Source organism: Podarcis gaigeae (assembly GCF_964106915.1).
Source record: "Podarcis gaigeae genome assembly, chromosome: 3".
In the NCBI taxonomy this organism is placed as follows: Eukaryota; Metazoa; Chordata; class Lepidosauria; order Squamata; family Lacertidae; genus Podarcis; species Podarcis gaigeae.
In genome coordinates, this window is record NC_139680.1 from 10810061 (window position 1) to 10831293 (window position 21233).

Sequence of the window (21233 nt, forward strand, 5' to 3'; positions counted from 1 at the left end):
TGCCTGCTGGAAGAAGGAACCGTTGACTCCCTCCAGCTGCTGGCAAGGGGACTCAAGAATGGTGGCGGTTTCACCAGCGATATATACTGCTGAGTGAAGCCGACATTGAGGTCTGCTTCTCATACCAGTCCTGGGCAATATATCTCCCAGGTCTACTAAAAAGCTATAAATACTCTCCTTTTACTTATAAACAAAGATCTCTGAAGAGACCATTCCCTTCAAATAAGAAATAAAATCCTCTAAATTTATCAATTTAGGGGGAGGGAAATCAAACGGTCCCCCAGAACAGATTACGTTCAAAAATCGAGGTACCACTGTATGATTATTCTGAGTGTGGGTACGGTACAAAAATGTTCTTTCTACTAAAGTCTGGGAGCACAACATGCTGAAACATTGCAGGCTGCATTATCCAGTCTATCATTATCAGCACCTTGTCTTTAATTAATTTAATTTGAAAGTTGTAATGTAATGTTCACTTATATTATATAAATGTGTTTGTTTGTTTGTTATAGCTGGGTAAGTAACAAAGAGCAGACGTTGCCAATCATTTTTTCCCTCACGCCCCTGCAATTTAAGCACCCATTTGGAATGGGCGAAAAAGAATAAACCTCCTCTCCCAGTTTTTGAACCACTGCCCTCTCCCTTGCTTTCACCACCAGAAAAGCACAAAGGTTAGATAGAATAGAAATTCTCATGATAATAAAGCTTTTGAGACCCATGTACTCCAATTATCATCAGGCTTGCAATATGCTATTAGAAAGAAACCCCTAAGGAGAAATTTGATGATCTAAACTTATATTACTAATACTTTTATTATTTTAAAGCAGAAATAGTTACTTGGCCCTGTTCTAGTGACAGGGCAGGATTAGTGGCTAAGCTAAATTCTCCTGTGCTCTATTTGAGTAATTGTAACTGAGTAAAGAGATTTGCAAATATTGGAAGCTTTGCTCTGTTCAGCTTTCAATAAGGCCAAGAGTCCTGATCCTCTGGGCACAGAAATGCTGACGTATACACCAAACTCGGAGAGAACAAAAGAACGCAGACATGGATCTTTTGCCTCTGCTGTAATAAATGGAGTGGCCACCATCTGCAGACCAGCTCCATGTGCACAGAAAACCTGGATCAGAATACATTAGCTTCTTCCCCTGCAACTCAGTAAGTTATTGTGAGTTTATCACATCACCTAACTTACTCTGCTTTGATACTTTCACATTTCTCAATTCCTTACTTTACGGTAACACTTCTTAAATCCACAATTCTTTAAATCCACGGTTGCTCATTCTCATAATTCTTTTTTAACTACTTCTACCGAAGATCCTTATAACACTGAAACACATTTCTAAAAAGCATGGCAAAAGAATGAAGTTTCATGAAAACGCAGCTTCAAACTCAGTACAGTTTAAAACAAGGTTTTCGAAAACATACCTCTATATCTTGTATTATCTTTGGGTACAGTGACCTGTAAAACGAATTAGGAGGGCCATCTGTGGGTCTGTTTTTAAACAGGTACTGATCCCTATAATAATAAAAAAGAGAGAGGTGAAATTTTGCGTTTAGAAACAACAAGCCTTGCAAAATGCACTAAAGGTAAAAGGCAAGAGCAGCTGTAGTCCTTAAAAGCTGCCTACTTGACAAGTCAACTGTTGCTATGGCAAGAACAAACCACGAGCGGAGGATGTCCAGTTATATTTGCCCGTCTTTTCTTATGCCCCACCAACCCACAACCCTGCTCATAACCTGAGCTGGGGGTAAGAGTACGTAGAACCGCAGTGACATGGATAAGGATGGGCCTGCATAGCTCTTTCATGCCTCCTGTTTTTGCTTTTCCGATAGTAGCAGAGAAACCGGGCCCACCTCAACTTCCTCAGCAAGACCAAAGGGCAGGAGTCACCTAACAAACCCTGCCAGCTGAAGACCTGTGTGAAGGCTTCCACTTGCACAACAGGCCTTCCCACCCCCTCGTGTGACCCCCCTGAAATTGGCTCAGGATTTGTGTCAGGAGAGCATCCATAAAAATCAGGTGGGGGAAGGTAAGGGGAGAGGATCGGTCTGCCTGGCAAGCTAATATGCTTGTGCAGACAGAATGTTTGCAATAGTGCAATGTTAAATTCCACCCAAAGAATTGTGGGGCCTAGAGCATCTATGGCTTACATGGCTCCTCCCGTATCTTGATGGCGCAGGGGAGCATACCCGGGTATGGGTTTGATTCTGGGAGACCACTCCTAGCATTTGTGCTGCGTACAAGTTACATTGCTCATATGGAGTTTAACATATTCTACCACCTCATAGAAATGCACACTTAAGGTGGTTGGCATAATGGCTAATTACAGCAGAAAAGTAGTCAAGGAGCAAGAAGGCTGAAGACCAAAAAAGGGGGAGTAAGAGCACACAAGTACCAATTTTTGAAGTCATTCACTGTCATGTAATCTTTCTACTAAGAGTTTAAGTTGCCCAGATGTGCCCAGTGTATCTTGGAACTGTTTCTGTTCTAAAGCAAAGGAGCAGATTTTGCACAGATACTTACCAGCCCCTTCTTTCCGATAGCCCCTTCCAAAGTGGATCGGTTCGTACCATTCTTTCAATAAGCTTCTTCCATAGCATTCCTTCTGAAATAACTCGCTGCCATTCCTTACACACCAGCTCTGCTGCACAGAGTGACCTGGCATCAAGGTAGGAGAGGATATTTTCTGCTATGTGATCTAAGCCTTGCTCTAGCAAGAGAGAAAAGAAAAAGAAATAAGTGTCAGTCTTTTCATAGCCAATGACTCTCTTGCCTGCAAATGTACTGCGCATGCTATGAGGCTGTACTGCCTCAGGGGGAAAGTCACACACAACAGATTTAGCCTTTTTTCACATATTTATATCCAATTTATGGGACACAGGTGGCGCTGTGGGTTAAACCACAGAGCCTAGGACTTGCCGATCAGAAGGTCGGCGGTTCGAATCCCCGCGACAGGGTGAGCTCCCATTGTTTGGTCCCTGCTCCTGCCAACCTAGCGGTTCAAAAGCACGTCAAAGTGCAAGTAGATAAATAGGTACCGCTCCAGCTGGAAGGTAAAACGGCGTTTTCGTGCGCTGCTCTGGTTCACCAGAAGCGGCTTAGTCATGTGGCCACATGACCCAGGAGCTGTACGTCGGCTCCCTCAGCCAATAAAGCGAGATGAGCGCCGCAACCCCAGAGTCGGCCACGACTGGACCTAATGGTCAGGGGTCCCTTTACCTTTACATCCAATTTATTACTGCACAGTTTTGGATAAATGCAATGTAACACTGACTATATAGCAAATTGCACAGCACTGTGATAGACTTTGAGGAGCTCTTGGGCTTATGTGACAAAGTGCCTATGGATCCAAATGATGTTATCTGAAAAAAATGCCTGGGCTGGGATCCAAAGAGCTACTTTAAGCATACCCAAAGGCTCACTTGCTCCCAGTGAAGTTTTTACACCCCCCCCCTTAAGAACAGATCCCATCTCCCCCCAAAAACTGTTTTGAAAGTGGCATGCCATATGGCTAGCAGCTTGCCATTCCAGTTCAAAGCTCCATACTGCTCTGGATCCTGGCCTTCGTTCTTTATGGTAACATTGGTTACCAGGCTTCTAAAAAAACATTTTATCAAAGGCATGCCCACAAGCAGAGGCTGGATCAGACTAGCATCTACATTCAACTAGAAGTCTCAAGCCATTTTCTCTCCAAAGCATTTGTCTAAAGTAAAATAACTGTGCATCCACACACATAACATCCACATACATTACATACTTGTTGGTCTTTTCTTACGTGTCAAACCTTCAGTCTAACACATTAGTATATTTGCCTGGAAGAGTCAACATGGTTGAATTAACCACCATGTGGACTGCCTGTGTTTTGATTCTTAACAACCCTCTTCCCAGGAACCTAGTGAGTTATGGATAGAACTTGGCAAGCTTGTTATTTTCTTGGCTTTTCAAACTCCATTACTGGTTATCTAAAAAACATGGTATTTTACTAGTTAGAACACTGAAATGCTGGTTGGCCAACAAATTGAAAAGCCACCCAAATTGTAGAACAGAGACCCAAGCCTCTTTTGGGGGGGCAGGGAGCCCCAAGGTTCTCCCATATCCTACAGATAACTATTTCGTGGGGTGTGGAGCCCCCAAGCACTGTTCCAGCAAGAAGTCCTGGGATGAATTCTTTGGGTCAGAAAATGTCATGGTCTTCTCCACTGGAATTAGGAGACAATTGTCCAAAAGGATTCAACTGTTATTGATATTTTATTAACCAATTAGCATAGTACTAGGGAAGGCAGGAGATTGACAGTCATGGTCTTTCATTCCTGACACATTTTTAGGGTAACATTGAGAAAGTGTGGAGGTGGATATAATGGGAAAATATTCTCTTGATCTCTTGAAAGAGATTCGGAGCTCTTTGGAGAACTGGTTCTTGATGCATTTTCTTCTGTCTTTGCACTGCTTGGATGGAAACTGATTTCAGGAGCAGGGGACGCCAGCCTTGCAGTAACAGCTCAGTAGCTGGTGCTACCATCCTGAACTAGACACGCTGCTCTAAAGTTTCAACATGTACAAGCCTAGCAACCAATAATATGCACTTTCTATGCCAGCAAAGGAAAACCACCACATAATTTGGCATTGGCTGCAGAATTCAGTAGCCTGAGAATCCCGGCTTTGATGTTTCAAGAAGCTTCAAGCCGTTATGGCTGCAAAGACGAGCTTGGTAAAGTGTGGCTAATGCCCCGTTGGAAGCCAGAAAAAGAAGCTAAGTATGGTTTGCAGTGGTCAATGAAGAGGCTTCAGAACTATAACCCTTTCCATGCTTTGAAGTCTCAGAATAAAGTGAGGACGGCATGAGCCATGTCTGTTCAATACCTGGCCAGTCAATTTTCCTTGATGCACTGAGTACCCACAACCCTGTGTCAACACTATTCTGGCATCTGATGAGGAAACTATTGTGCTCTTGCACATTATATAGTTCAGGGGCAGCTGAAATCAAAGGGCAAAGCTTCCTCCTCAACACAGATGGAAGACAAAAACAAAAGTACCAACCACAAAAGCTATTCATACTGAAGTGCGCCAGCGGCATCTAACCGTGGTGACTTTATTAGATGGGAAGACGGAAGTGGCAATGAGCTTTTGAGAGATGACAGAAAAATTTTAAAAATGTTAACAGCTTGTGCATTTCAAAAACAGTTTAATTTCCTTCAGACTTCACAAGCATCCTCTCTCTTGTGGTGAAGCAAAATTGGCGTGGAGCAGGTCAAAACAATTCTATAATCCAAAGTTAATGGATGAAACTAAAACTTTATAATGGAAGCTAGCAGCAGCTCACTTTCCAATAGCAACATTCAACCTTTGGACACTTTGGTTGCTTATATAGGCTGAGGTTGCAGTTTATGAGTAATCAGAGCCCAAATTAAAAATCTAAACACTTCAGTTTCTACAGTTCAAGGTAGACCAATCCATCCTCCTATAGATATTGGCCAGGCGTTATAATGTATGGGAGTCTACCTATTCTGGCCAGTAAGAGGCAGACCTGCCAGAATCCTCACAGAAAAAGACTAAGGAGCATTCCTTATCACCAGTTAATTCTCTGCGTACAGGAAGGTAAAACTGCAACAGATGTTATAGCCTGCATGAACAGTTGTATCAAAAGCATCCTACTGATCAAAGTGGTAGTGAGCTAAGTTCCCGACTCTAGCAGACTTGAGGGATGAGATAATAAACATTAATTAAAATGCTAGAATGCTCAGTTTATGTTTCATCCACTATAGTGTAGCCATGCAGATGTATTCAGAAGCTGAGTGACAGCTCAAGGCAGCTTTCCCCAACCTTGGGTTCTGCAGATATTGTTGGACTTCATCTCCCATCATACGAAGCCAGCATGGACAATAGTCAGAAATGGTGGAACATGTGGTCCAGACCCCAGAACACAGTAACTTCTTTGGAGGGGAGACCAAACTACTTGAAGACTGCTCCTGAAGACAGTTTGGAAACTTCAATAGGTCAAGAATTCAGCAGCCAGACTATTGGTCTCACGCTGGTGAAATTCTCTTTCATCTGACACACATTTGAGCAAGGTCCTTGTTAGCATACTTGTAAGTTATCCATTATCTCCTTTATATCTAGGTACACTCACTTTTTATTGATTTCAATTTTGTATTGATTTTAATTATGTCAGTTTGGTTTGGATTGCACAGTATTGCACAGATATTTTTTGGGTGCTCCTGCTCTGGGAACTTTTGGAAATTGAAGAGCCGGTTATAAAATCTCCACATAAAGTATTGTTGATCAGATTTTAGTTATATCCTTTCCTGCATTCTTCTCCATGTTTTATCTTAAGGGAATTGTTTTTAAAACCAAAGTTAATGAACGATCCCATGTGGGAAAGAACCAATCAGAAAAAATAAATCCTGATGACTGATATAGTGTGATGATTTATCCCATGTGGAACAGAACTAAAGGATGTATTTTTACTGAAATTAGTGTTCACAGACATGTGTGTGCCTGGTTTGCTGTACTACTAAAAAAAGAATACACACTGCTGGTGACATGACTGGCTTATGACAATATTTAATATATTATACTTAGTATTACATATAGAAACAGAAAACAGTATTCCATACCTAAAATTACTGGTTTCCCCCCTTAAAATATAACTTAACTTTAGTTTATTAGAATTCTTGATTTACCTTATATGCTCAATAACTCTTTCCTAAGGCCACAAAAGACCATCACTGTTTGAAAGCTACTCAATACAAAAACAGATAAAGGCTAAACAGGATAACTGGAAAGCCATCAAAGTTAACTATGCAGATTATATATAGCCCCAGGTCAGTTTTGCTCCTTAAACATAAGGATTTTTTTTATCCTTCTTGTTCAGTGTTAGAAACTCAGATATATAAACTAGGTGCCAAATAGCTTCTTAAACCAGGGTTACAGTCATCAAAACATTAATGTCTAGTTGCCATTTTGGGGCCAGACAGCTCTAGAGTCATATTTTTCACTACGACTTTTTGGTTCCTCAAATTCATTCTGATCATGCAGATAAAATATCACAGACAGAATTCTACAAGGTGTGATGCTAGTATATGAAAACAGTCAAGCTCCAAGAATCCACAGGCATGCATCTCCAGATGGTGGAGACGTCAGGTACCATGCAGACATCTTCACTTGATGACAAGTGGTTGATAAAGGTAAAGGGACCCCTGACCATTACGTCCAGTCATGACCGACTCTGGGGTTGCGGCGCTCATCTCGCTTTATTGGACGAGGGAGCCAGCGTACAGCTTCCGGGTCATGCGGCCAGCATGACTAAGCCGCTTATGGCAAACCAGAGTAGCAAATGAAACACTGTTTACCTTCCCGCCGGAGCGGTACCTATTTATCTACTTGCACTTTGATGTGCTTTCAAACTGCTAGATTGGCAGGAGCTGGGACTGAGAAACGGGAGCTCACCCCGTCGCGGGGATTCGGACCGCCAACCTTCTGATCGGCAAGTCCTAGGCTCTGTGGTTTAACCCACAGTGCCACCCGTGTCCCTTAAGTGGTTGATAGCCAGGTGCAAAATACGCCTGGTGAATTTCTAACACCGTTCTGGTTATAAAGCGAGGGTTGGGTAACCTATAGCCATCCAGCTGTTGTTGGGACTTCAACTTCCATTACCCCTACCCACTGGGAATGCTGGCTATGGCCAATGGGAATCTGGAGTCCAACACAATCATCTACTATGGTAAAGGAAAGAACTGCCTAGTGGCAGATATCTCAAACCATTAACTTACACCCTGGTGTACAACAAAAGGTACACTTGGGTCACATAATGCTCTTTCAGGGACTCAAGGGCAAAGAGCTAACTCAATGAACAAAATGGTCTTTCCAATCCAAGCCTGCTAGGTGCTAAGAGAGACTGTTGCAAACTGCCTTTTCATAGAGCAAACTAAGCAGTGGAGAACAGCTAAAAATGCAAAAGGGTACAGTTATTCAGGATGCAGCACTCCTTCTCCACAAGACATTGTTTCTGTCTGATGTTCTATGAAAAATACAATGCAGCGAAACTTTCAAGAAAATATAACCCAGCAGTAAGAAAAGTTGAGGCTATCTAAACACAACACCTGCAGGGTCAATTCCAGGCTCTATTTCAACAACATCTTATTCACAGCATGACAATACATCTTGCCTCGTCTGAAGCGTACGCCTTCATTGCTAACCACAAACTAACTTGACAAGAACAGACTATGCAAACTAAACATTCTACCACCATTTTTTGAAAGTTCATATCATAATTATCACTTTTTCCACTCAAAGGAAGCCAGAGACCACAACTATTTTCCATCTTGTCTGCATGCGGACAGGTGCAAAATCCAGAATGGATGGTAGCAAGCGAGAGCAACTTGAGCATTATTTAAGTTTATACAAGACTATATTTTTCAGAACATTTTATTTTAATGTGGCATTAGCCAATTATGGGATTAATTCAGAACAGCTGACAGGATAATCGGCCAAGGCCATGTGTGTGCCATAATCAAGATTATGCAAACATCTTTTCCCCCCCTCTTGATTTGTAAGATTTTAAGATTGCCCCAGAACACAAATCTTTCAATGCCACTTGGTGCTTGCTCACAGTGCTAGCATTACAACACCATCCTTACAATTGCAAACTAACCAAACATGTCACAGGAAATGGAAACTGCTCTTCATACAGAAAGCACAATTTGTATCACATACCAAGGTTTCATGCAGCCCAAACGACAGGCATTTCATTGCTCAGTGAAGATAAACCAAACAAAACCTTTACAGAAAGTATATTGAAAGGCCAATGGGCAGGTGTTAGAAGATCCAAAATTCTAGTATCTTCCCTCCCCCAAATGGGCAGTGGAAATTTTCTAAAGCACATGACTGAAGATTCTAGATACTGCAATGTGAGAAATCAAGACATTTAATATTTAATCAAAGCTGGGACATGTCAGATGGTAAAATATCGCCAGAGATCAATGGTGTTCCAGCAATTCCAAGTGCCTTTTGCTATGGATGGTCTAAAATTTGCATACAAAAGACTGTGGAAAACAGCGCAGAAGGAGAACAAATATTACAGCTGGCTTTAAAAAGGCGTAAGGTGTTAGGACTACTAAATTAGCATGGTCCATATCTGCAAGGCCCATCCAGCCAGGAAACAGGCATAGGCCAGCTTTGTAGATAAGCCCACAAACGTATTAGCCTGCAAAAAGCCCCTCCCACCTTCTTCCCAAGGGATGTGGGTGGCGCTGTGATCTAAACCACTGAGCCTCTTGGGCTTGCTGATCAGAAGGTTGGCGGTTCAAATCCCCACGATGGGTTGAGCTCCCGTTGCTCGGTCCCAGTTCCTGCCAACCTAGCAGTTCGAAAGCACGCTAAAAAAAATTGCAAGTAGATAAATAGGGATCGCTCTGGCAGGATGGTAAACGGCATTTCCGTGCGTTGCTCTGGTTTTGGTGTTCCGTTGTGCCAGAAGCGGCTTAGTCATGCTGGCCACATGACCTGGAAAAACTGTCTGCGGACAAAAGCTGGCTCCCTCGGCCTGAAAGCGAGATGAGCGCCGCAACCCCAGAGTCATCTGCTACTGGACTTAACTGTCAAGGGTCCTTTACCTTTTTTACCTTTTTCCAAAGTTGGGAAAGTGCCAACTAGGCTTTGGGAAGGAGATGGAGGGGGCTATAGGACCCTGTCAGAGCCCTCTTGCCTCCTTCTCAAAGCCCAGGTCTCGCTTGCCTGGCTTTGGGAAGGTAGCATGAGGGCTGTGGAGGGAGGGAGGGTGTCAAATGTTGCCGAGGGCAGCTAGAAAAGGCCTTGAGGGCCGCATGTGTCCACTGGGCTGCTTGTTGGACCCCCCTGGCTTAGGGTGCGAGCTAGATCCAGGTTATGGAAAGAGCATGGAAAAAACTATGGAATCAGGAGTGGGGGAAAGTGAGGCTAACAACAGGTACCCTTATGTATAGCAGAGAGAAGAAGGAAAGGTCCAAAAATTCATTTCTTCAGGTAAGTCCATTATCACTCCTACAGACCTGTGCTTGACTAAATGTTTTAGAAAGATATGCTAGAAATAGATCTCTCAGGATGCCTCTGGAGGACACACACATTGTATAAGGAAACATTTTTTTTATATTCACTCTTTCTCTTTACAACATCTCTGTAATAGCCCCTACAATTTTGAGAAAGGCATGCAGAGGTTTCGGGTGAACAAAGCAAAGCCTCAAGGTCACATAGAGAGTTTCTGCAGACTCAACTAAACTATGCCAGACCGTTGCCAACTATAAGGCTACCTTTAAAAAGAAAAGAAAAATACCTGTCTGGTGAGCCTAATACTGATGAGTATAACCGCTTACCAATTTATACAGCTTTGACCTTCGGCTTGTTTTTAGATTCACAACCTGCTTGCCTGCTGCATCAACCTGCCACTCTCAGACAGCAGCCTATGCAGCACTTATCCTTTTCACTTATTCCATGCCATTGAGCAGTGGTGTCCAAACTTTTTTCAAAGAGGGACAGATTTGATGAAGTGAAGGGCTGTGAGGGCTGACCAAAGGGCCGACCAAATTTGCTGACTTTTTTTGAGGATTGAAGTTGTTGAGATTTTTTTTTAGGATTTTACCCCAAGAAATAAACTGCCACTGGGGCCAGATTAAACCGACCAGTGAGCTGGACTAGACCCCCAAAATAGACTTTGGACGTGCCTGCCATAGAGAGTTTTGCGAGCCATTACAGGTTCAAAGACAGATCCTCAAGCTTTTGGTGCAACAGTAACACCTCCCCAAATCCCACTCTTCTCCCCATACCATAAAAAGCTCTCTGTCCTATAGCATCCCTCTAGGTTACGGGGTCCTTCCTCATGAGTCAAGGCCGTGAGATACACAGCCAGTTTCTCATGCCTGTTTTCTATTACAGTTTCCAACTAGCTGGGATGTGTGGGCAAAACTCACAGGAATCGTTACTCATATGTCATTTAGGAGTGCCTCAGGCCCGTGTTTGGGATGAGAGGATTGCCTGGGCACCTTAAGTACACTGCTTTGAGCTCCCTGAGAAGGATAGAAACAGACAGTATGCTCAGATACCAGAACTGCAGGAAAGTTAATTTAATGCACTCATTGCACAATGGTCATAAAAGTCTTCAGGTTTACAAAAGGAAGCCAGGCATCACTGCAGGTGTCCATTCCTTGCTCTCTATTTATCTAGGGTTTTATAATATTCTAAGACATCCATATCAATAGTATACTAGGCACAAAACAGTGAATATATCTAATCAATATGTTGGGGAATAGGAAGACCCGTATCAGCATAAATAAGTCTAAAACTAATTACAATCCAAGTCCTGAGGGCTGTCAAAGGAAGTCACAACAACTTCAGTGGGCTTATCTGTCTAGGATCAATGCGGCATTACATCTAGCACAATAATATTGAGTCTCATAATGAACAAGTGTATGAATCAGTTTCTTTAACTACCCATCCAGTTTTGAAACAAAACTTTTAAAAAGAAAAGCTACTAGGCTCGTTTTAATACAATGCACCTGGTACACAAAAACCAAAATAACTAGGTTAGTTGAAAAGGTATGGACCTTGTTTTACCTCTGAGACAGTTTCTAACAGTAGCCAGGAAACACAGCATTGAAAAATGCAGCACAAGTCTTGCATGTAAGTTTGAGAAGTTTAAAATACAGTTTGCACTTCAGATAAAATCCCATTTAAAGACAAACAAGGCACATTCTATGTTTAGATGGAACAATACTGGCATCCAGTGGCCACTGCAATTATTCAGACACAGCTGACTGGTTTTTTTAAATATGCACCGTACTGACTCCATCAACAAGAAATGATATTAGATCATAGCACACACCCATTTTGTACATTCCTTCTTTTAAATGTGATGCAGCTTACCTGGTAAAGCAGTGATGAAATCCCTTTGCAACATAGGCTTTAGGTAAGAATTAATATGTCCATGCTGATAATGACACATTCGTGAAATAAGGTGTTCCACAAATTCAACCTGATCCGATTCAGACCACTGGTCAAAATATTTAATACACAAGTCTTTTTCCTTTTCGTAGTTTCCTTCAGATGGTCGTTTCCTTGAGACTATCACAGATGAAGTTCCATTGCTTATCTGTTTTTTAAGAACACAAAATTAAACCATATCAGCATTTCAAATTCTACGTTTGGGGGAAAGGGTTAGATATAACCAACAACAACAACAATCAATCAATCAATCAATCAATCAAAAACAAAATAGCTACTGGAGCACCTTTTTTGCACTCTGGACCAGAATTTTCCCATCAAACATTAGTCTGCACACATTTGGTACATTCTTTTGACATTTCATTTCTATGTGGGTACTATTATAGATTTCAGCATCTGAATTGCTGTCCGTTGATCTCCCCCCTGCCCTATAAAGGAATAAGTTGTGCACATTATTCCAGCAGTTGTCTATGATCAGTTTCTTGAACAAACGATACTTTTGATTGACGTACATATACACAGTGATAAAGACAAACTAGCTAGTTAAGTGGCTAGATACAGATAAGCTTGCTGCCTTTAAGATGTACAGCATGAACAAGGCACAAGAGTTTTCACAACAGCTTGATCCAATTTCATAAGCTGAAACTGTTGCAAGAGCTGCAGTCTGACATAACGAGTGTGGTTTCACGTAAAGCCAACCTGAACAAACTGGGTCAGCTACCAAATCAAATATCTGAGTGCATCTGGAAACTGCATCAAGCCAGGCACCTATCCTAACTAGACTGTATTCTGTGAAAAATGTTCTAATCTCTACAAGTTGTCCACAAAATAAAATAAGATTCAGCAAAGACAGGAGAGCTGTTAGGGTAATTTCCACAGTTATTAATCTTAGGCTACTAAAAGCAAGCATGTCAGCTAATTTCCTAATCTCTGATGTGAATCTCAATCATTGCACTCACAGCACCACCTAGTGACTGCAAAAGGCAAAAGAGACGCCCAGAATTTATGAACAAGGAAACCAAAATTCATGATCCACAGAGGAAAAGATTAATTCACAGTACCATGCATAAAGGCACTAGACAAAGCCCATTGACTGTTGAACTTTGGCGATAGCCCACAGGGGCCTCAGACATCAAGCAAGAACACTGACAGTCCACCTTAGAACTCAGAAAAAGCCTCCTGAAACTTATAAATATGAACCTTACAACTGTACCTTGACCCCTTATTCAAGGGTTGTTAAAAAAATAGAACAAATATTAGGAGAAATACGTAACATCCTTGTAATTTATATTTGCCTAGAATGAGGACATGCGTGGATAACCAAGTGGCAAACTGAGCCTGCCACTTTTCCATAGCCACACAGCAATATACCGTATTTTTCGCTCTATAAGACGCACCAGACCATAAGACACACCTAGTTTTTGAAGGAAAACAAGAAAAAAAATATTCTGAATCCCAGAAGCCAGAACAGCAAGAGGGAACACTGCACAGCAAAAGCAGCGATCCCTCTTGTTGTTTTGGCTTCCTTGATAGCTGCGCAGCCTGCGTTCCTTTTTAACCAGGCCTTTGGTTGATCTGATTTACGTCCTGTGTCCTTTTAAAATGTTTTTTTTGGGGGGGGGGACCTACTGGGTTGCTGTTATTATTCTGATTATGTATTTTGTGGTTTTATATCTTAATTTTATTCTGTGAGCCGCCCTGAGACCCCCAGGTATAGGGCGGTATATAGCAATAATAATAATAATTTCTATTTAAATTCTAGTAAAGATGTATAAATCTGCAGCATTACATATAAATTAGCATACTGAAAAATTAATGCAAATCAGAATCCTGTTCTGTTTTGTCTTTGCTGATGCATTTTTTTTTGGGGGGGGGGGGGGTTGTGGCACAAGACCACAAGACGCACCTAGTTTTTGGAGGAGGAAAACAAGAAAAAAAATATTCTGAATCTCAGAAGCCAGAACAGCAAGAGGGATTGCTGTGCAGCGAAAGCAGCGATCCCTCTTGCTGTTCTGGCTTCTGGGATAGCTGCGCAGCCTGCATTTGCTCCATAAGACGTACACACATTTCCCCTTACTTTTTAGGAGGGAAAAAGTGAGTCTTATAGAGCAAAAAATACGATACCACATTTCTTGGCCAAGAAAATACAATCCATCAGCTTGCAGCTCCGAGTTGTATCCAACACTACCATTCCAGTTCTGCACAACAGAACTTCTTTCTCCTCTAGCACCCCTGAGCACACTCCAAAATCTGCATAAAGGGGGAGGAAGGGAAAGCTCTGCTGCACAAGGGGAACAGTGCTTGTACGGTGTTGCATACAACCCAAGGCCTTTGAGCCTTAATGAGTTAGGGTGATGTGTTAAAAGTGTAGTTGCTATAGCTCTGCAGGTTCTGCGCTGTTCCGCTTTCCATCTTATAGCCAGAACAGCTAGTGTCACACAACCACTACACCCCTTCAAGCTCACCCAATGATAAATGCCAAGTGACAGTGGCATGTTGAATGAACCCATTTCCAAAATGGCTGCATTTGTAGCTGAGTAAAGTGCCATTTGAGATTAGGGAGCCCAAAGTAAAGAAAATAAGGATTTTGGCCAACAGAGCAGTGATGCTGTGATTATTAAAAGCTCCAGGAGCAAACCCCTTCCAAAAGTGAAGATGAAACTTAAAAGTAATTATATTATTCATCTGCGTTTCTGTAACTGCCACCCTGTTGTAGACCACCAAGAAACCCAAAAGTTGAATTTTTCTGTATATAAGGCTAGGTTCCCCCCCCAAAAATGTCCAAATTTGGGGGGCATCTTATACATGGGGGCCATCTCCCCCCATTTTCTTAAATCGGAGTCCCCCAAAATAGGGGGTGTCTTATACATGGGGGCGTCTTATAGACAGAAAAATACGGTATAGCCAAGCCATAACTTCAAGTTGTTGTTGCTGTTGCTGCTGTTGTTATATTCGTATACCGCCCTATACCTGTAGACCTCAAGAGTGGTTCACAACATGAGGCATTCCTGGAATGGAGATACAGCCCTGAATTTTGTCTGGTAGCTCTTGCATATGCCAAACTTAAAAGCATACCAATAGCATCTGAAGACACCATGGCTGGGGAAATGCCAAAGGTAATAATCCCAAAACAATAATAAAAGAAAAAGAAGAGAAAGGTGACATCAATTTGCTGCATTTTAAAGAAAAGCAGAGAGGCCTACCTGCCACAGTGTGTTTTTCTTTGGAGACTCATCTTCATTCTGATCCTCCATTACTGATGTGTTCTAGGAAAAGAATACACATATAAATTAAATAGGCATATAAACTGAATTTTCTTCTCCATTATTATGAAAATTTTACACCAATTTCAGAAAGCAAATTCAGAACACTATACGATCCTACTCATAGTTATAAGATACATGCAATAGTTGTGTTTCTACATACTGATACCCAGCTATGTAGATTCGCCATGTACTGATATATAAAGTAAGTCTGCAACTTACATTTAATTTGTGTGCATTTAGCAATCTGCATGTGGCGAAAAATTAAAAAGGGGCCAGAAAGGAGGTGGGGTTCCGGGGGAAATGAATTTGGCAAACCCACCCACCACAGATCCCAATGTGTTTTGAGAATATGCAGTTTTGGCTTTAGGCGCAACCCCCAAAATGGAACCCCCACATAAGTTGCGGGCTTAGTGTTTTAGTAAACCAAAGAGTAAGAAAGTAAGAGAAATGGAATTTCTTTGATCACTTCTCATTTGGTTTTTTAGTGGAAACAGTCCATTTTAGACATCAGTTTCTCATCCGAGAATAATGAAAAAAATGTTAAGCGACACACTTCCTTATACGAAAACAAAGGTCTTTTAAAAAAACTTTGAACCTATAATAAAGTTATTGAACTCTGAGCCTTTGTCTATATAGTACTACTTCCTTCCTACATATCAGATTCTTCAACCTATGCATATTTCAAGCAAGAAGATAAATGCAACTGTGAGTTGCATCCAACACTATACACCCAGAGGTGCACTCCATTATATTTCAAGACAGATGGATGACAACAACAACTGCAGTTCCAACTCAAGAAGCGGGATTTCTCTATCTACTCCTCACCGGTGAAGCCATCTGCACCACCACCCACATCTTCTCTCAAGGGTCCTCCAACCCTCTGGAGCTGATTCTGGGGGCATGTGGCAGCGGGGGCTGTAGGGGAGAGGAGAAGTAGAAATCCTGCTGCGTGGGCAGGAATCTGTTGTGCCTTACACAACAACAGTGTCCCAAAGCCAGATTCTTCTCTCTCAGATCTCCTTCCCAGGCACTATTTTGCCAAAGATCTCCTCCCAACCATTGGCTATGAGACCTCATAATGCATTATTGCAGAGCAGCAGACCAATGATGGAGAGGCAATAGCAGGGTGCTAAGGGTCAAACCACAGAGCCTAGGACTTGCCGATCAGAAGGTCGGCGGTTCAAATCCCCGCGACAGGGCGAGATCCCGTTGCTCAGACCCAGCTCCTGTCCACCTAGCAGTTCAAAAGCATGTCAAAGTGCAAGTAGATAAATAGGTACCACTCCGGCGGGAAGATAAACGGCGTTTCCGTGCGCTGCTCTGGTTCGCCAGAAGCGGCTTAGTCATGCTGGCCACATGACCCGGAAGCTGTACGCCGGCTTCCTCAGCCAATAAAGTGAGATGAGCGCCGCAACCCGAGAGTCGATCACGACTGGACCTAATGGTCTGGGGTCCCTTTACCTTTAAGGGTCAAACTACATGTGAAGTTGGGACGCAGGTGGCGCTGTGGGTTAAAGCCTCAGCGCCTAGGACTTACCGATCGAAAGGTCGGCGGTTCGAATCCCTGCGGCGGGGTGCGCTCCCGCTGCTCGGTCCCAGCGCCTGCCAACCTAGCAGTTCGAAAGCACCTCCGGGTGCAAGTAGATAAATAGGGACCGCTTACCAGCGGGAAGGTAAACGGCGTTTCCGTGTGCGGCTCTGGCTCGCCAGATACAGCTTTGTCACGCTGGCCACGTGACCCGGAAGTGTCTCCGGACAGCGCTGGCCCCTGGCCTCTTGAGTGAGATGGGCGCACAACCCCAGAGTCTGTCAAGACTGGCCCGTACGGGCAGGGGTATCTTTACCTTTACCTTACATGTGAAGTTAGTCATGTGCTTAAAACAATCATGCTAATAATAATAATAATTTTTATTTATACCCCGCCCTCCCCGGCCAGAGCCGGGCTCAGGGTGGCTAACACCAATAAAATCACAGTAAAAACATAATATGGGGGAAAGAGAGGAGCTATTTAAGATACAGGTTAAAATGCAATTTAAAATGCAGCCTCATTTAAAATAGCCAATAAATCAAGACCATAAGGGGAGGGAAACATAAGGGTCAGACTGAGTCCAAGCCAAAGGCCAGGTGGAACAGCTCTGTCTTGCAGGCCCTGCGGAAAGATGTCAAGTCCCGAAGGGCCCTAGTCTCTTGTGACAGAGCGTTCCACCAAGTAGGGGCCAGTACTGAAAAGGCCCTGGCCCTAGTTGAGACCAATCTAACCACCCTGCGACCTGGGACCTCCAGAATGTTGTCATTTGTGGACCTTAAGGTCCGCCGCGGAGCATACCAGGTGAGGCAGTCCCGTAGGTATTTTTTATTGTAGGTATTATTTATTGTCTACATTTGTACAGTGGCCCAACAGCACATGTTCTCTGAGTGACTCACAGAATAAACAAACAAACCACAACATTGAAAATACAAAACAACAAAAGCTGCATCAAAATTGGTACTTTCTGGCAGATATACAGTACAATAAAACATGAGTCATAAACTGGGACACTCAGATTTGAAAAAAACACTCAAGTTGAATATAAAGGTTCTCAGCTTGGACAGAAAAGATGCTTTTAACCTTTCTGGAGAAAAAGCAGCCGCAGGGCTGCAACACAGAACATGCTCCTGACTGGGGTCCCCTGTTGGTTTTCTAATGAAAACCACTCCTTCCTGGCTGTTTTTGCTCCCCAAGAGTACCGGGGCAAAAAGAAGTCAGGTTAGGAAGGACGGAGGCTTCAGCAGAAAACTGGTGAGAGGCCTAATTTGAACCCTATACAGTGGTACCTTGGGTTACAGACACTTCAGGTTACAGATGCTTCAGGTTACAGACTCTACTAACCCAGAAATAGTACCTTGGATTAAGAACTTTGCTTCAGGATGAGAACAGAAATCATGCTCTGGCGGTGCTGCATCAGCAGCGGGAGGCCCCATTAGCTAAAGTGGTGCTTCAGGTTAAGAACAGTTTCAGGTTAAGAACGGACCTCCGGAACAAATTAAGTTCTTAACCCAAGGTAACACTGTAGCTGCTTTTTCGTCAAAATAACAACAGCTAGGTTAAGCATGTTTGATGAAACAAGACTGGCATCGTATGTAATTTGGCCATAAGAGGGTTCCTTAAAGCCAAACCAGAATCACAGTCCCAAATGGAGTTGTGGTTGATTCCCCAACACATTTCTTCCTCTCGTCAACAGTTGTGGGCTCTGTTCTTGCAACACCAGAAATCTGCGGGAAATATTGGCCTATTTAGGAAAACCAGCTTTATAGGCACCCACTCCAAATTTACCCGTCTGACCAAATATAGCTTATGTGTATGTCAAAAAAAAAAAAAAAATTATTCTGCAAGAGGTGGCTCAATCATGAAAATAAAGCAACTTTTATTCTTTATTTACCCATCCATCTATTACTGCAATCTAAAAGGACACTGTTCCTTCCTTTGGGAGGAAGGGTGGAATAGAAATTTAATAAAATAAATAAATTAAAAGAGTGCATTATTTATTTGCTAGACTTTCCAGAAGGGTATACCTGAGCGAAATCAATTAAGAGCAAAATGAAAGTACTCCACAATTCTTTGGAGTAACTTTTCATCATATCAGGGCTTTTACTTTGATCCCTTCTGTTTCCATATGTTGAGATCAAGGTGTGCTTAAAGCAGTGGTTCTCAAAAAATAAATAAATTCTATGGGCCACATTTTCAGAATAATAATTTGCTTGCACCACACCTCATTTTTTTATTGATAAGAAATACATTGGAAAACAAAAAGAAAACTTCTAGCAGTGCTTGATTTATAACAAAGAACACAACTACTTTCTAATATGATCATGGGACATCCAGAAAGTATAAAACAATGCAGCTATATAAGAACATAAATCGTTCCAAAAATATAATTATAAACGAGCCTCTTACATATGTTCCTTAAGTAGGTATACAAACTCAATGAGAGGTATGAGTTTGCTTTTGCCAGGTAATCTCATATTCGTCAGAATTGAAAATCCGTGTTCACAACAATATGTCATGGAGAACTATAGCAATGATCTTGAAGAGGCATGGATACTGTTTCTGTTTGTGTGTATGTACACACACACAATTTTAATTTGACACTATACCATACTGTACTGAAATGTTTAAAGTTTCTCTGATTATCCTTGAATCTTCCCACCACACTTGCCATCCTCTCCTGCCACACCAGTGTGATGTGCCACACCCTTTGAGAACCACTGGCTTAAAGCACAGCAGCCTCTGGCTCAAGAGAGGGCTGATTATCTATGGGAGGAAAATTAAAAATAAATAAATCAAAAAATCAGGATTTTGAGAGGCAACCATTAAAATGTGCTAGCCAAGCCCTGGAACTAATGGATGCTAGACATCACTCTGACATTCTGCAGTGTTCCTATGAACAGCAGGAATGGGGAGGCATAGGAGTTCCTTCAGCCAAAAATCCCAGTGCTTTACTGAGTTATCTGACTAGTTCTGTGTGTTCATAATGGAATTATCAAGACTCTTTGCTGTTGCTTAGTCGTTTAGTCATATCCGACTCTTTGTGACCCCATGGACCAGCGCACGCCAGGCACTTCTGTCTTTCACTGCCTCCCGCAGTTTGGTCAAACTCATGCTGGTAGCTTCGAGAAGACTGTCCAACCATCTCGTCCTCTGTCGTCCCCTTCTCCTTGTGCCCTCCATCTTTCCCAACATCTGGGAGTCTTCTCTTCTTATGAGGTGGCCAAAGTATTGGAGCCTCAGCTTCAGGATCTGCCCTTCCAGCGAGCACTCAGGGCTGATTTCCATAAGAATGGACAGGTTTGATCTTCTTGCAGTCCATGGGACTCTCAAGAGTCTCCTCCAGCACCATAATTCAAAAACATCAATTCTTCGGTGATCAGCCTTCTTTATGGTCCAGCTCTCACTTCCATACATCACTACTGGGGAAAACCATAGCTTTAGCTATACAGAACTTTGTTGGCAAGGTGATGTCTATGCTTTTTAAGATATCAAGACTCTTAGTATACTGAAAAGTGGTCTAACGCACAGCCCCTGAGGCCGTTTTTTTGGCAGCCCTCAGTAACATTTGAGCCACCCCAGCTTTGCAGCCTTCGTGTTGCCTTCCCAAAACCAGGTAAGTTAGGCTCTGTGCTTTGAGAAAAGTGTGGGGGTTCTGGAGGGCTCGTAGAGTCTCCCACACCCTTCCCAAAGCCTAGCTGGTGCATTCCCAGCTTTGGGAAGGAGATGGGAAGGCTCTAGGACCCTGCCAGAGCCTCATGCCTCCCACCCAAAGCCCAGCACCTTGCTTAACCAGTTTTGGGAAGGCTGCATGAGGGCTTTGTAGGGATGGGCATCAATTTTTGAGCTTGCTCTCCCCCACACCCCACATACGCAAGACAAGGCAGTGTGCAGCCTGCAAGTTCCATGTCCCAAGTACTCTTGTGGCCCACTTGGTATGAAAAGTTGGGCTGCCCTGGTATACTGTATGACTGCAGGCTAGAGAGAATAAAAGAATCAGGCAAAACCAGTTAAAGAGACTGGGCGTTTATTCCATGTTGAGAGTAAATAAGGCAATTATACATTTCCACAGCCTAAAGAATTATGGCTACAATGCACTAATTTATGCTTATTTAAAAAACTGTCTAAATACAAGTTTATGTTTTACTGAGATATTCATGATTGCACTGTTTTGTTTGTAATCATGGCCTTGCCTGGACTAGTTAAGCTTTTAAGGACAACAAGGAAGGTTCAATTACAGTAACACAGAAGACAGTGGAAATGACATTGGTTATAAAACTAGCTGTTTGTTCATTCAAAAGGAAGCACCTTTCTAAAGAACACAACTGATGTGGAGAGGGGAACTGCTAAGGTCTAAGGATATTCATATCATATGGTTGGAGAGCACCTCTCCATTTCATCTAGTTACTCATTTTTATGAAAAATAATTATCCGTGCTCCACTGTATCTGAGGAAACGTGTTACTATGTAC

General features: G+C 42.6%; 1 protein-coding gene across 5 annotated transcripts in view; it reads right to left on the reverse strand.

The window, feature by feature from the left end:
• FBXW11 (F-box and WD repeat domain containing 11) overlaps positions 1-21233 on the reverse strand; it is a 94586-nt gene that overhangs the window by 22172 nt on the left and 51181 nt on the right. For all 5 annotated transcript variants that reach the window (XM_083730404.1, XM_083730402.1, XM_083730403.1 and 2 more), the window contains 4 exons: positions 15175-15237; positions 11894-12119; positions 2525-2711; positions 1426-1516 (listed from right to left, as the gene is read on the reverse strand). In XM_083730404.1, the coding sequence (XP_083586530.1) occupies positions 1426-1516; positions 2525-2711; positions 11894-12119; positions 15175-15225 (555 nt within the window). In that variant the 5' untranslated portion in view covers positions 15226-15237. The remainder of the gene's footprint in view (positions 1-1425; positions 1517-2524; positions 2712-11893; positions 12120-15174; positions 15238-21233) is intronic.